The 15,803-nt window shown below is 42.7% G+C and overlaps 1 protein-coding gene across 4 annotated transcripts in view; it reads left to right on the top strand.

Annotated features, from left to right (window-relative positions):
- Polr1B (RNA polymerase I subunit Rpl135) overlaps positions 1-15,803 on the top strand; it is a 242,799-nt gene that overhangs the window by 95,773 nt on the left and 131,223 nt on the right. For all 4 annotated transcript variants that reach the window (XM_071673312.1, XM_071673309.1, XM_071673310.1 and 1 more), the window contains one exon: positions 13,211-13,488. In XM_071673312.1, coding sequence (XP_071529413.1) covers positions 13,211-13,488 — 278 coding nt within the window. The remainder of the gene's footprint in view (positions 1-13,210; positions 13,489-15,803) is intronic.

Genomic DNA, 15,803 nt, shown 5'->3' with positions numbered 1-15,803 from the left:
TCAGTGGATTGAATCAAGGCATGTGAAGCGTCTGGGGTAAACCATGGAAAGCTGTGTAGGTATGTATATTTGCATGTGTGGATGTATGTATATACATGTGTATGGGGGGGGTTGGGCCATTTCTTTCGTCTGTTTCCTTGCGCTACCTCGCAAACGCGGGAGACAGCGACAAAGTATAATAAGAAAAAATAATATATATATGTTTAATTTGTTTATGGATGGGGTTGTTAGGGAGGTGAATGCAAGAGTTTTGGAAAGAGGGGCAAGTATGAAGTCTGTTGGGGATGAGAGAGCTTGGGAAGTGAGTCAGTTGTTGTTCGCTGATGATACAGCGCTGGTGGCTGATTCATGTGAGAAACTGCAGAAGCTGGTGACTGAGTTTGGTAAAGTGTGTGAAAGAAGAAAGTTAAGAATAAATGTGAATAAGAGCAAGGTTATTAGGTACAGTAGGGTTGAGGGTCAAGTCAATTGGGAGGTGAGTTTGAATGGAGAAAAACTGGAGGAAGTAAAGTGTTTTAGATATCTGGGAGTGGATCTGGCAGCGAATGGAACCATGGAAGCGGAAGTGGATCATAGGGTGGTGGAGGGGGCGAAAATACTGGGAGCCTTGAAGAATGTGTGGAAGTCGAGAACATTATCTCGGAAAGCAAAAATGGGTATGTTTGAAGGAATAGTGGTTCCAACAATGTTGTATGGTTGCGAGGCATGGGCTATGGATAGAGTTGTGTGCAGGAGGATGGATGTGCTGGAAATGAGATGTTTGAGGACAATGTGTGGTGTGAGGTGGTTTGATCGAGTAAATAACGTAAGGGTAAGAGAGATGTGTGGAAATAAAAAGAGCGTGGTTGAGAGAGCAGAAGAGGGTATTTTGAAATGGTTTGGGCACATGGAGAGAATGAGTGAGGAAAGATTGACCAAGAGGATATATGTGTCGGAGGTGGAGGGAACGAGGAGAAGAGGGAGACCAAATTGGAGGTGGAAAGATGGAGTGAAAAAGATTTTGTGTGATCGGGGCCTGAACATGCAGGAGGGTGAAAGGAGGGCAAGGAATAGAGTGAATTGGAGCGATGTGGTATACCGGGGTTGACGTGCTGTCAGTGGATTGAATCAAGGCATGTAAAGTGTCTGGGGTAAACCATGGAAAGCTGTGTAGGTATGTATATTTGCGTGTGTGGACGTATGTATATACATGGGTATGGGGGTGGGTTGGGCCATTTCTTTCGTCTGTTTCCTTGCGCTACCTCGCAAACGCGGGAGACAGCGACAAAGCACAAAAAAAAAAAAAAAATGTTATCCCTGGGGATGGGAGAAAGAATACTTCCCACATATTCCCTGCATGTTGTAGAAGGCGACTAAAAGGGGAGGGAGCGGGGGGCTGGAAATCCTCCCCTCTCATTATTTTTTTTTTTTTAATTTTCCAAAAGAAAGAACAGAGAAGGGGGCCAGGTGAGGATATTGCCTCAAAGGCCCAGTTCTCTGTTCTTAACGCTACCTCGCTAATGCAGGAAATGGCGAATAGTTTGAAAGAAAAGAAAGAAAGAATATTGGATTACGTGTTAATTGACAGGCGCGCGAAAGAGAGACTTTTGGATGTTATTGTGCTGAGAGGTGCAACTGGAGGGATGTCTGATCATTATCTTGTGGAGGCTAAGGTGAAGATTTGTGGGGGTTTTCAGAAAAGAAGAGTGAATGTTGGGGTAAAGAGGGTGGTGAGAGTAAATGAGCTTGGGAAGGAGACTTGTGTGAGGAAGTACCAGGAGAGACTGAGTACAGAATGGAAAAAGGTGAGAACAATGGAAGTAAGGGGAGTGGGGGAGGAATGGGATGTATTTAGGGAATCAGTGATGGATTGCGCAAAAGATGCTTGTGGCATGAGAAGAGTGGGATGTGGGTTGATTAGAAAGGGTAGTGAGTGGTGGGATGAAGAAGTAAGATTATTAGTGAAAGAGAAGAGAGAGGCATTTGGACGATTTTTGCAGGGAAAAAATGCAATTGAGTGGGAGATGTATAAAAGAAAGAGGCAGGAGGTCAAGAGAAAGGTGCAAGAGGTGAAAAAGAGGGCAAATGAGAGTTGGGGTGAGAGAGTATCATTAAATTTTAGGGAGAATAAAAAGATGTTCTGGAAGGAGGTAAATAAAGTGCGTAAGACAAGGGAGCAAATGGGAACTTCAGTGAAGGGCGCAAATGGGGAGGTGATAACAAGTAGTGGTGATGTGAGAAGGAGATGGAGTGAGTATTTTGAAGGTTTGTTGAATGTGTTTGATGATAGAGTGGCAGATATAGGGTGTTTTGGTTGAGGTGGTGTGCAAAGTGAGAGGGTTAGGGAAAATGATTTGGTAAACAGAGAAGAGGTAGTAAAAGCTTTGCGGAAGATGAAAGCTGGCAAGGCAGCAGGTTTGGATGGTATTGCAGTGGAATTTATTAAAAAAGGGGGTGACTGTATTATTGACTGGTTGGTAAGGTTATTTAATGTATGTATGACTCATAGTGAGGTGCCTGAGGATTAGCGGAATGCGTGCATAGTGCCATTGTACAAAGGCAAAGGGGATAAGAGTGAGTGCTCAAATTACAGAGGTATAAGTTTGTTGAGTATTCTTGGTAAATTATATGGGAGGGTATTGATTGAGAGGGTGAAGGCATGAACAGAGCATCAGATTGGGGAAGAGCAGTGTGGTTTCAGAAGTGGTAGAGGATGTGTGGATCAGGTGTTTGCTTTGAAGAATGTATGCGTGAAATACTTAGAAAAACAAATGGATTTGTATGTAGCATTTATGGATGTGGAGAAGGCATATGATAGAGTTGATAGAGATGCTCTGTGGAAGGTATTAAGAATATATGGTGTGAGGCAAGTTGTTAGAAGCAGTGAAAAGTTTTTATCGAGGATGTAAGGCATGTGTACGTGTTGGAAGAGAGGAAAGTGATTGGTTCTCAGTGAATGTAGGTTTGCGGCAGGGGTGTGTGATGTCTCCATGGTTGTTTAATTTGTTTATGGATGGGGTTGTTAGGGAGGTGAATGCAAGAGTTTTGGAAAGAGGGGCAAGTATGAAGTCTGTTGGGGATGAGAGAGCTTGGGAAGTGAGTCGGTTGTTGTTCGCTGATGATACAGCGCTGGTGGCTGATTCATGTGAGAAACAGCAGAAGCTGGTGACTGAGTTTGGTAAAGTGTGTGAAAGAAGAAAGTTAAGAGTAAATGTGAATAAGATCAAGGTAATTAGGTACAGTAGGGTTGAGGGTCAAGTCAATTGGGAGGTAAGTTTGAATGGAGAAAAACTGGAGGAAGTAAAGTGTTTTAGATATCTGGGAGTGGATCTGGCAGCAGATGGAACCATGGAAGCGGAAGTGGATCATAGGGTGGGGGAGGGGGCGAAAATACTGGGAGCCTTGAAGAATGTGTGGAAGTCGAGAACATTATCTCGGAAAGCAAAAATGGGTATCTTTAAAGGAATAGTGGTTCCAACAATGTTGTATGGTTGCGAGGCGTGGGCTATGGATAGAGTTGTGCGCAGGAGGATGGATGTGCTGGAAATGAGATGTTTGAGGACAATGTGTGGTGTGAGGTGGTTTGATCGAGTAAGTAACGTAAGGGTAAGAGAGATGTGTGGAAATAAAGAGAACGTGGTTGAGAGAGCAGAAGAGGATGTTTTGAAATGGTTTGGGCACATGGAGAGAATGAGTGAGGAAAGATTGACCAAGAGGATATATGTGTCGGAGGTGGAGGGAACGAGGAGAAGAGGGAGACCAAATTGGAGGTGGAAAGATGGAGTGAAAAAGATTTTGTGTGATCGGGGCCTGAACATGCAGGAGGGTGAAAGGAGGGCAAGGAATAGAGTGAATTGGATCGATGTGGTATACCGGGGTTGACGTGCTGTCAGTGGATTGAATCAGGGCATGTTAAGCGTCTGGGGTAAACCATGGAAAGCTGTGTAGGTATTTATATTTGCGTGTGTGGCCGTATGTATATACATGTGTATGGGGGTGGGTTGGGCCATTTCTTTCGTCTGTTTCCTTGCGCTACCTCGCAAACGCGGGAGACAGCGACAAAGCAAAATAAAAATATATATATATAGGCAAGTGTTTTGGGAGCAGCTGAATGAGTGTGTTAGTGGTTTTGATGCACAATACCGGGTTATAGTGATGGGTGATTTGAATGCAAAGGTGAGTAATGTGGCAGTTGAGGGAATAATTGGTATACATAGAGTGTTCAGTGTTGTAAATGGAAATGGTGAAGAGCTTGTAGATTTATGTGCTGAAAAAGGACTGGTGATTGGGAATACCTGGTTTAAAAAGCGAGATATACATAAGTATACGTATGTAAGTAGGAGAGATGGCCAGAGAGCGTTATTGGATTACGTGTTAATTGATAGACACATGAAAGAGAGACTTTTGGATGTTAATGTGCTGAGAGGTGCAACTGGAGGGATGTCTGATCATTATCTTGTGGAAGCAAAGGTGAAGATTTGTGGGGGTTTTCAATAAAGAAGAGAGAATGTTGGGGTGAAGAGAGTGGTGAGAGTAAGTGAGCTTGGGAAGGAGACTTGTGTGAGGAAGTACCAGGAGAGACTGAGTACAGAATGGAAAAAGGTGAGAACAAAGGAGGTAAGGGGAGTTGGGGAGGAATGGGATGTATTTAGGGAAGCAATGATGGCTTGCGCAAAAGATGCTTGTGGCATGAGAAGCGTGGGAGGTGGGTTGATTAGAAAAGGTAGTGAGTGGTGGAATGAAGAAGTAAGATTATTAGTTAAAGAGAAGAGAGAGGCATTTGAACGATTTTTTCAGGGAAAAAATGCAAATGAGTGGGAGAGGTATAAAAGAAAGAGGCAGGAGGTCAAGAGAAAGGTGCAAGAGGTGAAAAAGAGGGCAAATGAGAGTTGGGGTGAGAGAGTATCATTAAATTTCAGGGAGAATAAAAATATGTTTTGGAAGGAGGTAAATAAAGTGCGTAAGACAAGGGAGCAAATGGGAACTTCAGTGAAGGGGGCTAATGGGGAGGTGATAACAAGTAGTGGTGATGTGAGAAGGAGATGGAGTGAGTATTTTGAAGGTTTGTTGAATGTGTTTGATGATAGAGTGGCAGATGTAGGGTGTTTTGGTCGAGGTGGTGTGCAAAGTGAGAGGGTTAGGGAAAATGATTTGGTAAATAGAGAAGAGGTAGTAAAAGCTTTACGGAAGATGAAAACCGGTAAAGCAGCAGGTTTGGATGGCATTGTAGTGGAATTTATTAAAAAAGGGGGTGACTGTATTGTTGACTGGTTGGTAAGGTTATTTAATGTATGTATGATTCATGGTGAGGTGCCTGAGGATTGGCGGAGTGCTTGCATAGTGCCTTTGTACAAAGGCAAAGGGGATAAGAGTGAGTGCTCAAATTACAGAGGTATAAGTTTGTTGAGTATTCCTGGTAAATTATATGGGAGGGTATTGGTTGAGAGGGTGAAGGCATGTACAGAGCATCAGATTGGGGAAGAGCAGTGTGGTTTCAGAAGTGGTAGAGGATGTGTGGATCAGGTGTTTGCTTTGAAGAATGTATGCGAGAATTACTTAGAAAAACAAATGGATTTGTATGTAGCATTTATGGATGTGGAGAAGGCATATGATAGAGTTGATAGAGATGCTCTGTGGAAGGTATTAAGAATACATGGTGTGGGAGGCAAGTTGTTGGAAGCAGTGAAAAGTTTTTATTGAGGATGTAAGGCATGTGTACATGTAGGAAGAGAGGAAAGTGATTGGTTCTCAGTGAATGTAGGTTTGCGGCAGGGGTGTGTGATGTCTCCATGGCTGTTTAATTTGTTTATGGATGGGGTTGTTAGGGAGGTGAATGCAAGAGTTTTGGAAAGAGGGGCAAGTATGCAGTCTGTTGTGGATGAGAGAGCTTGGGAAGTGAGTCAGTTGTTGTTCGCTGATGATATGGTGCTGGTGGCTGATTCATGTAAGAAACTGCAGAAGCTGGTGACTGAGTTTGGTAAAGTGTGTGAAAGAAGAAAGTTAAGAGTAAATGTGAATAAGAGCAAGGTTATTAGGTACAGTAGGGTTGAGGGTCAAACCAATTGGGAGGTAAGTTTGAATGTAGAAAAGCTGGAGGAAGTGAAGTGTTTTAGATATCTGGGAGTGGATCTGGCAGCGGATGGAACCATGGAAGCGGAAGTGAATCATAGGGTGGGGGAGGGGGCGAAAATTCTGGGAGCATTGAAGAATATGTGGAAGTCGAGAACATTATCTCGGAAAGCAAAAATGGGTGTGTTTGAAGGAATAGTGTTTCCAACAATGTTGTATGGTTGCGAGGCATGGGCTATGGATAGAGTTGTGCACAGGAGGGTGGATGTGCTGGAAATGAGATGTTTGAGGACAATGTGTGGTGTGAGGTGGTTTGATCGAGTAAGTAATGTAAGGGTAAGAGAGATGTGTGGAAATAAAAAGAGCGTGGTTAAGAGAGCAGAAGAGGGTGTTTTGAAATGGTTTGGGCACATGGAGAGAATGAGTGAGGAAAGATTGACCAAGAGGATATATGTGTCGGAGGTGGAGGGAACGAGGAGAAGAGGGAGACCAAATTGGAGGTGGAAAGATGGAGTGAAAAAGATTTTGTGTGATCGGGGCCTGAACATGCAGAAGGGTGAAAGGAGGGCAAGGAATAGAGTGAATTCGAGCGATGTGGTATACGGGGGTTGACGTGCTGTCAGTGGATTGAATCAAGGCATGTGAAGCGTCTGGAGTAAACCATGGAAAGCTGTGTAGGTATGTATATTTGCGTGTGTGGACGTATGTATATACATGTGTATGGGGGTGGGTTGGGCCATTTCTTTCGTCTGTTTCCTTGCGCTACCTCGCAAATGCGGGAGACAGCGACAAAGCAAAAAAAAAAAAAAAATATATAAGTATATGTAAGTAGGAGAAATGGCCAGAGAGCGTTATTGGATTACATGTTAATTGATAGGCACGCAAAAGAGAGACTTTTGGATGTTAATATGCTGAGAGGTGCAACTGGAGGGATGTCTGATCATTATCTTGTGGAGGCAAAGGTGAAGATTTGTGGGGGTTTTCAGAAAGAAGAGAGAATGTTGGGGTGAAGAGAGTGGTGATAGTAAGTGAGCTTTGGAAGGAGACTTGTGTGAGGAAGTACCCGGAGAGACTGAGTACAGAATGGAAAAAGGTGAGAGTAAAGGAGGTAAGGGGAGTGGGGGAGGTATGGGATGTATTTAGGGAAGCAGGGATGGCTTGCACAAAAGATGTTTGTGGCATGAGAAGTGTGGGAGGTGGGTTGATTAGAAAGGGTAGTGAGTGGTGGGATGAAGAAGGAAGATTACTAGTGAAAGAGAAGAGAGAGACATTTGGACGATTTTTGCAGGGAAAGAATGCAAATGTGTGGGAGATGTATAAAAGAAAGAGGCAGGAGGTCAAGAGAAAGGTGCAAGAGGTGAAAAAGAGGGCAAATGAGAGTTGGGGTGAGAGAGTATCATAAAATTTTAGGGAGAATGAAAAAATGTTCTGGAAGGAGGTAAATAAAGTTTGTAAGACAAGGGAGCAAATGGGAACTTCAGTGAAGGGGGCTAATGGGGAGGTGATAACAAGTAGTTGTGATGTGAGAAGGAGATGGAGTGAGTATTTTGAAGGTTTGTTGAATGTGTTTGATGATAGAGTGGCAGATATAGGGTGTTTTGGTCGAGGTGGTGTGCAAAGTGAGAGGGTTAGGGAAAATGATTTGGTAAACAGAGAGGAGGTAGTAAAAGCTTTGCGGAAGATGAAAGCCGGCAAGGCAGCAGGTTTGGATGGTATTGCAGTGGAATTTATTAAAAAAGGGGGTGACTGTATTGTTGACTGGTTGGTAAGGTTATTTAATGTATGTATGATTCATGGTGAGGTGCCTGAGGGTTGGCGGAATGCTTGCATAGTGTCATTGTACAAAGGCAAAGGGGATAAGAGTGAATGCTCAAATTACAGAGGTATAAGTTTGTTGAGTATTCCTGGTAAATTATATAGGAGGGTATTGATTGAGAGGGTGAAGGCATGTACAGAGCATCAGATTGGGGATGAGCAGTGTGGTTTCAGAAGTGGTAGAGGATGTATGGATCAGGTGTTTGCTTTGAAGAATGTATGTGAGAAATACTTAGAAAAGCAAATGGATACTATTGACGTTTGTGTAAATAAATTATACATTTCCTTTTTCCATAGCCAGAGGTTGAACCATTATGTGACATTCATTTTTTTCATTCATTTCAAGCTAGAAGTGTCAGTTTTCTAAATTGTTTCTTACATTTTTCATATGTATATATATGTATGTGTGTGTGTGTGTGTATATGTGCATATGTATGTGTATGTGTGTGTATGTGTATATGTATATATATATGTATATTATCCCTGGGGATAGGGGTGAAAGAATACTTCCCACGTATTCCTCGCGTGTCGTAGAAAGCGACTAGAGGGGACGGGAGCGGGGGGCCAGAAATCCTCCCCTCCTTGTATTAACTTTCTAAAATGGGAAACAGAAGAAGGAGTCACGCGGGGAGTGCTCATCCTCCTCGAAGGCTCAGAGTGGGGTGCCTAAATGTGTGTGGATGTAACCAAGATGTGAAAAAAGGAGAGATAGGTAGTATGTTTGAGGAAAGGAACCTGGATGTTTTGGCTCTGAGTGAAACGAAGCTCAAGGGTAAAGGGGAAGAGTTGTTTGGGAATGTCTGGGGAGTAAAGTCAGGGGTTAGTGAGAGGACAAGAGCAAGGGAAGGAGTAGCAATACTCCTGAAACAGGAGTTGTGGGAGTATGTGATAGAATGTAAGAAAGTAAATTCTCGATTAATATGGGTAAAACTGAAAGTTGATGGAGAGAGATGGGTGATTATTGGTGCATATGCACCTGGGCATGAGAAGAAAGATCATGAGAGGCAAGTGTTTTGGGAGCAGCTGAATGAGTGTGTTAGTGGTTTTGATGCACGAGACCGGGCTTTGAAGAATGTATGTGAGAAATACTTAGAAAAGCAAATGGATTTGTATGTAGCATTTATGGATGTGGAGAAGGCATATGATAGAGTTGATAGAGATGGTCTGTTGAAGGTATTAAGAATATATGGTGTTGGAGGCAAGTTGTTAGAAGCAGTGAAAAGTTTTTATCGAGGATGTAATGCATGTGTACGTGTAGGAAGAGAGGAAAGTGATTGGTTCTCAGTGAATGTAGGTTTGCGGCAGGGGTGTGTGATGTCTCCATGGTTGTTTAATTTGTTTATGGATGGGGTTGTTAGGGAGGTGAATGCAAGAGTTTTGGAAAGAGGGGCAAGTATGCAGTCTGTTGTGGATGAGAGAGCTTGGGAAGTGAGTCAGTTGTTGTTCGCTGATGATACAGCGCTGGTGGCTGATTCATGTGTGAAACTGCAGAAGGTGGTGACTGAGTTTGGTAAAGTGTGTGAAAGAAGAAAGTTAAGAGCAAATGTGAATAAGAGTAAGGTTATTAGGTACAGTAGGGTTGAGGGTCAAGTCAACTGGGAGGTGAGTTTGAATGGAGAAAAACTGGAGGAAGTAAAGTGTTTTAGATATCTGGGAGTTGATCTGGCAGCGGATGGAACCATGGAAGCAGAAGTGAATCATAGGGTGGGGGAGGGGGCGAAAATCCTGGGAGCCTTGAAGAATGTGTGGAAGTCGAGAACATTATCTCGGAAAGCAAAAATGGGTATGTTTGAAGGAATAGTGGTTCCAACAATGTTGTATGGTTGTGAGGCGTGGGCTATGGATAGAGTTGTGCGGAGGAGGGTGGATGTGCTGGAAATGAGATGTTTGAGGACAGTGTGTGGTGTGAGGTGGTTTGATCGAGTAAGTAATGTAAGGGTAAGAGAGATGTGTGGAAATAAAAAGAGCGTGGTTAAGAGAGCAGAAGAGGGTGTTTTGAAATGGTTTGGGCACATGGAGAGAATGAGTGAGGAAAGATTGACCAAGAGGATATATGTGTTGGAGGTAGAGGGAACAAGGAGAAGTGGGAGACCAAATTGGAGGTGGAAAGATGGAGTGAAAAAGATTTTGAGTGATCGGGGCCTGAACATGCAGGAGGGTGAAAGGCAGGCAAGGAATAGAGTGAATTGGATCGATGTGGTATACCGGGGTTGACGTGCTGTCAGTGGATTGAATCAGGGCATGTGAAGTGTCTGGGGTAAACCATGGAAAGTTGTGTGGGGCCTGGATGTGGAAAGGGAGCTGTGGTTTCGGTGTATTATTGCATGACAGCTAGAGACTCAGTGTGAATGAATGGGACCTTTGTTGTCTTTTCCTAGCGCTACCTCGCACACATGAGGGGGGAGGGGGATGTTATTCCATGTGTGGCGAGGTGGCGATGGGAATGAATAAATGCAGACAGTGTGAATTGTGTGTATATGTATATATGTATGTGTCTGTGTGTGTATGTATATGTGTACATTGAGATGTATAGGTATGTATATTTGCGTGTGTGGACATGTATGTATATACATGTGTATGGGGGTGGGTTGGGCCATTTCTTTCGTCTGTTTCCTTTCGCTACCTCGCAAACGCGGGAGACAGCGACAAAGCAAAATGATAATAAAAAAAACATATATAGATGCACATACATGCACATAAAAATGATAATAAAAAAAATATATATAGATGCACGTACATGCACATATGCAATCCACTGTATACATAGATATGCATACATGGACATATACATACACAGATATATACATATATACACATGCACATATTCATACCTGATGCCTTCATTCATTCCTGTCGCCACCCTGCCACGCAGGAAACAGCATCCCCTCCAGTGAGGTAGCGCCAGGAAAAGACAAAAAGGCCACATTTGTTCACACTTATTCTCTAGCTGTCATGCGTAATGCACTGAAACCACAGCTCCCTTTCCACATCCAGGCCCATTGTATACCCATTGTATATATTTTTATACCAGATATTCCCAATCACCAGTCCTTTTTCAGCATATTTATCCACAAGCTCGATGCTGGGTGGCTCATGAATGCATCACAGTCAGTAATGCTAACTGCTGCACTACGAAAGTCCATGGCTCATATTTTGTCTCTGTCAGCCTCTCCTCACTCATTCTTTCCATATGGCCAAAGTAGATTTCATTGATCTTATTCTTTTAATGTGGCCAAAGTAAGTTTCATTGGTCTCATCCCTACTCTTATTACCACCCCTGTCAGTACTTACTCAATCAACTCTCCTCCTACCACATATTGTCCTGAAGCATTTCATTTTCCAACAAATTCACCCTCATATGTACATTCTGATCTGTAACCCATACTTTGCATCCTTACATCATTAGGACTACTGTCCCTTCAAACATACCCATTTTTGCCCCTTCAGATAGTGACCTCTCTTTCACCCTCTCTGTGATTTATCTCTACTTCCATGGTTCCTTTGCTGCCATGTTGATTTTCAAATTTAAGCACCAACTTCTGCAGTTTCTCATCTGAATCTGCCACCAGCACCATATCATTGGCAAACAATAACTGACTCACTTCTCAGGCCCCCTTACCCCCAACAGACTGCATACCTACCATTTCCTGCATTTGTGAGTTAGTGCTAGGAGCACACAAAGAAATGGCTTCATTAACTTACATCCACTCCATAGCTGTCAGGTACAGTTCACTGAAATCTAAGCCTGCTATCCACTGCTAGGCCCCACAGACTTTCCATGGTTTCCCCCAACTACCTTAGATGCCCTGTTTCATCCTATTGACAGCATGTTATCCCCCATATACCACTTTTCTCCAATTTGATGTGTCCTTTTATGCTGCACATCTTTCAGCAGGTTCAGGCCCTGAACCTTCCAAGCATCTTCACTCTATATTTCCAACTCATTTTTGGTTTCCCCTTTTCCTTGTTCCCTCCACTTCTGATATGTGTACCTTTGTCATCCTATCCTCATTCATCCTCTTCATTTGTCCAGACCATTTCAGTATACTTTACTCAGCTTTCTCTTTTATGCTTCTTTTACTATCACACCTCTCTCTACCCTATTATTTCTTATTCAGTCAACCCTCCTCACAACACACATTGTCCTCATTCATCACATATCCATGCTATTCTTTGTAGTTTTATCTAAGGCCCGTGCCTCATACATATGCCGCATCAGTGGGACTATGATACAATCAGGCATACCTATCTCCTATAAAGACAGTTACACTCTTTCCATAAAATTCTTGTTGCATCCAATACCTTTGTCCCCTCACCCTTCCCATAGCTCACTTCAGTACCCATGGTTCCATTTACTATTATATCTGCTCCCAGTTATCAAAAAACTCCACTTCTTCCATGTTCTCTGTATTCATCATAACATTCCAGATATCCTGTTTCTTTTTAGTACAACTTATGATCCTGCATTTATTCATATTTCCTATCCACTTACTCCTATCACATACTCTCCCATGCTCTGATCCCAGCTCCTGCAGTTTTTATCTTGAATTAAGCAACTAGCACTCTGTCATTAGCAAATAACAGTTGATTTACCTCTCAAGCTCCCCTCCCCCAACAGACTGCATACCTGCTCCTCTCTTCAAGACCCTTGTGTTGACCTTCCTTACCACCCAGTCCACAAATAGATAAAACAGCCATGGGGATACCACACACATATGCTGCAGACCTGCTTTCACTGGAACCACACACACTCCTATCTTCATACCCACACACATGCCAGTCTCTTGATAAAAGCTCCTTTTCTTCTAATAGCTTTCCTTCCATACTGCATGTCCTTTGTAATTTTATCAGAGCATTTCCGTAACTCCAGTCACACACTTTCCCCAGATCCATAACTGTTACATATAGTTCCTTTCTTTATGTTTGTGTCTCAGACACACCTTCAAAGAGGATGGAAGTGCATAGATTTGTCAGTAGGGTTACTGAGTTGGTTTAAACATATAGGATATTGGAAGCGGGAAGGTCGACTCAGATTATATGTGAGTTTGGCAAAAGAGTGAGGAAGTGGTACATTAAACTGAGATGAAAGGTCAAAAATGGGGGAGTGTGGCTGAAAAAGGTGATAGCACAGAGAGATGCCTCCAGCAGCACAAGGATTGGAATGCATGGAGGAAACTGCAGTGGTCATTCTGTTGGATATTGGGAAATGGTGTTTTGGATATAGATATGTGTTACCTGTTGTTTACAAATTTGTATGTGTTATACTTATGATAAGGTAGATTTTCTTAGCAGAAAGATATTAACTAAATATGTATTTTTGTACTTTACAAAGCTTTAATTGTTCCAGGCTTCATCTGCCCCGTGCATACTCCTGATGGAGCTCCATGTGGCCTTTTGAATCACTTGGCACAGAACTGCATTGTTCTTAACCACTGCCCTAAGAATCCTAAAGACATAGGACAGGCACTTGTTAAACTTGGAATGACATCTGTTGACAGCAGTCCACTAGCACCATATTCTGAGTGTTTGGAGGTGGTGTTAGATGGATGTTTAGTGGGTTATATAAAAAAGGATGAGTCTGAGGAATATGCAGACAAACTTAGGATCATGAAAACTCAAGAAGAGGTGAGAATAATTTTCAGTTTTGTGAAAGAAAAGGTAAATTGCCTTATTTTCTTCGATATTTATGTATGTATGTGGAAGGCGAGAACATTATCTTGGAGAGTAAAAATGGGTATGTTTGAAGGAATAGTGGTTCCAACAATGTTATATGGTTGTGAGGAGTGGGCCATAGATAAGGGTGTGCTGAGAAGGGTGGATGTGTTGGAAATGAGATGTTTGAGGACAATATGTGGTGTAAAGTGGTTTGAATGAGTAAGTAATGAAAGAGTAAGAGAGATGTGTGATAATAAAAAGAGCGTAGTTGAGAGAGCAGAAGAGGATGTATAAAAATGGTTTGGTCACATGCAGAGAATGAGTGAGGAAAGATTGACCAGAAGGATATATGTGTCAGAGGTGGAGGGAACGAGAAGTGGGAGACCAAATTGGAGGGGGAAGGATGGAGTGAAAAAGATTTTGTGCGATTGGGCCTGAACATGCAGGAGGATGAAAGGTGTGCAAGGAATAGAGTGAATTGGAATGATGTGGTATACCAGGGTTGATGTACTGTCAATGGATTGAGCCAGGGCATGTGACGCGTCTAGGGTAAACCATGGAAAGTTCTGTGGGGCCTGGATGTGGAAAGGGAGCTGTGGTTTCGGTGCATTATACATGACAGCTAGAGACTGAGTGTGAACGAATGTGGCCTTTGTTGAATTTTCCTAGTGCTACCTCGTGCATGCGCAAGGAGAGGGGGGGTGCCATTTCATATGTGGTGGGGTGGCGACGGGAATGAATGAAGGCAGCAAGTATGAATATGTACATGTGTATACATGTATTTGTCTGTGTATGTATATGTTGAAATGTATAGGTATGTATATGTGCACGTGTGGGCATGTATGTATATACATGTGTATGTGGGTTGGTTGGGCCATACTTTTGTCTGTATCCTTACGCTACCTCGCTAACGCGGGAGACAGCGACAAAGAATAATAAATGTTTGCTTTACACCTCACAAACACTTTTGGAGGAAAGAATGCCTTTAGGGGAAATAGAACAGAAGAGTACTAGAGGGCAAAAAAATGAGGGAAAAATGGATAGAATGGTGTATGCAGAGGAGGAATATTTGGACAGGGATAAGTAGAAACTCTTTTGCCATGGCCACCCCTTTGATGGGAGTTCCCAGAGAGATTAGTTATCAGAGAAATAGAAAGACAGGTAGATAGAATGCCTTTTGGTTTCACTACAGAAATATTGTTAAATAATTTATCCCTGGGTATTGTTAAGGTTTGTTTAATGTGTTTGATGATAGAGTGGCAGCTATAGGTTGTTTTGGTCGGGGTGGTGTGCGAAGTGAGAGGGTTAGGAAGAATGATTTTGGAAAAGAGTGAAAAGGTAGTGAAAGCTTTGCAGAAGATGAAAGCCGGCAAGGCGGCGGGTTTGGATGGTATTGCAGTGGAATTTATCAAAAAAGGGGGTGACTTGTGTTGTTGATTGGTTGGTAAGGGTATTCAATGTATGTATGGATCATGGTGAGGTGCCTGAGAATTGGCGGAATGCATGTATAGTGCCATTGTACAAAGGCAGGGGGGATAAAGGTGAGTTTTCAAATAACCGAGGCATAAGTTTGTTGAGTATTTCTTGGAAAATTATATGGGAGGGTATTGATTGAGAGGGTGAAGGCATGTACAGAGCATCAGACTGGAGAAGAGCAGTGTGGTTTCAGAAGTGGTAGAGGATATGTGGATGAGGTGTTTGCTTTGAAGAATGTAGATGAGAAATACAAAAACAGATGGACATGTATTTAGCATTTATGGATCTAGAGAAGGCATGTGATACGGTTGATAGAGATGCTTTGTGGAAGGTTTTAAGAGTACATGGTGTGGGAGGTAAGTTGCTAAAAGCAGTGAAAAGTTTTCACCAAGGATGTAAGGCATATTAGTAGGAAGAGTGGAAAGTGATTGGTTCCCAGTTAATGTCAATTTGCGGCAGGGGTGTGTGATATTTCCATGGCTATTTAATTTTTTTATGGATGAGGTGGTTAGGAAGGTGAATGCAAGAGTTTTGGAGAGGGGTTAAGTATGCAGTCTGCTGTGGATGAGAGGGCTTGGGAAGTGTCAGTTGTTGTTCACTGATGATACAACGTTGGTTGCTGATTCGGGTGAGAAACTGCAGAAGTTGGTGATTGAGTCTGGTAAAGTGTTTGAAAGGAGAAACTTGTGAGTAAATGTGAATAAGAGCAAAGTTATTAGGCTCAGTAGGGTTGAGGGACAAGGTAATTGGGAGGTAACTTTGATTGGAGAAAAACTAGAAGTGAAGTGTTTTAGATATCTGTGAGTGGA

The sequence above is a fragment of the Panulirus ornatus genome, chromosome 18 (genome assembly GCF_036320965.1).
Source record: "Panulirus ornatus isolate Po-2019 chromosome 18, ASM3632096v1, whole genome shotgun sequence".
In the NCBI taxonomy this organism is placed as follows: Eukaryota; Metazoa; Arthropoda; class Malacostraca; order Decapoda; family Palinuridae; genus Panulirus; species Panulirus ornatus.
This window is presented reverse-complemented; position numbering and strand designations above follow the sequence as displayed.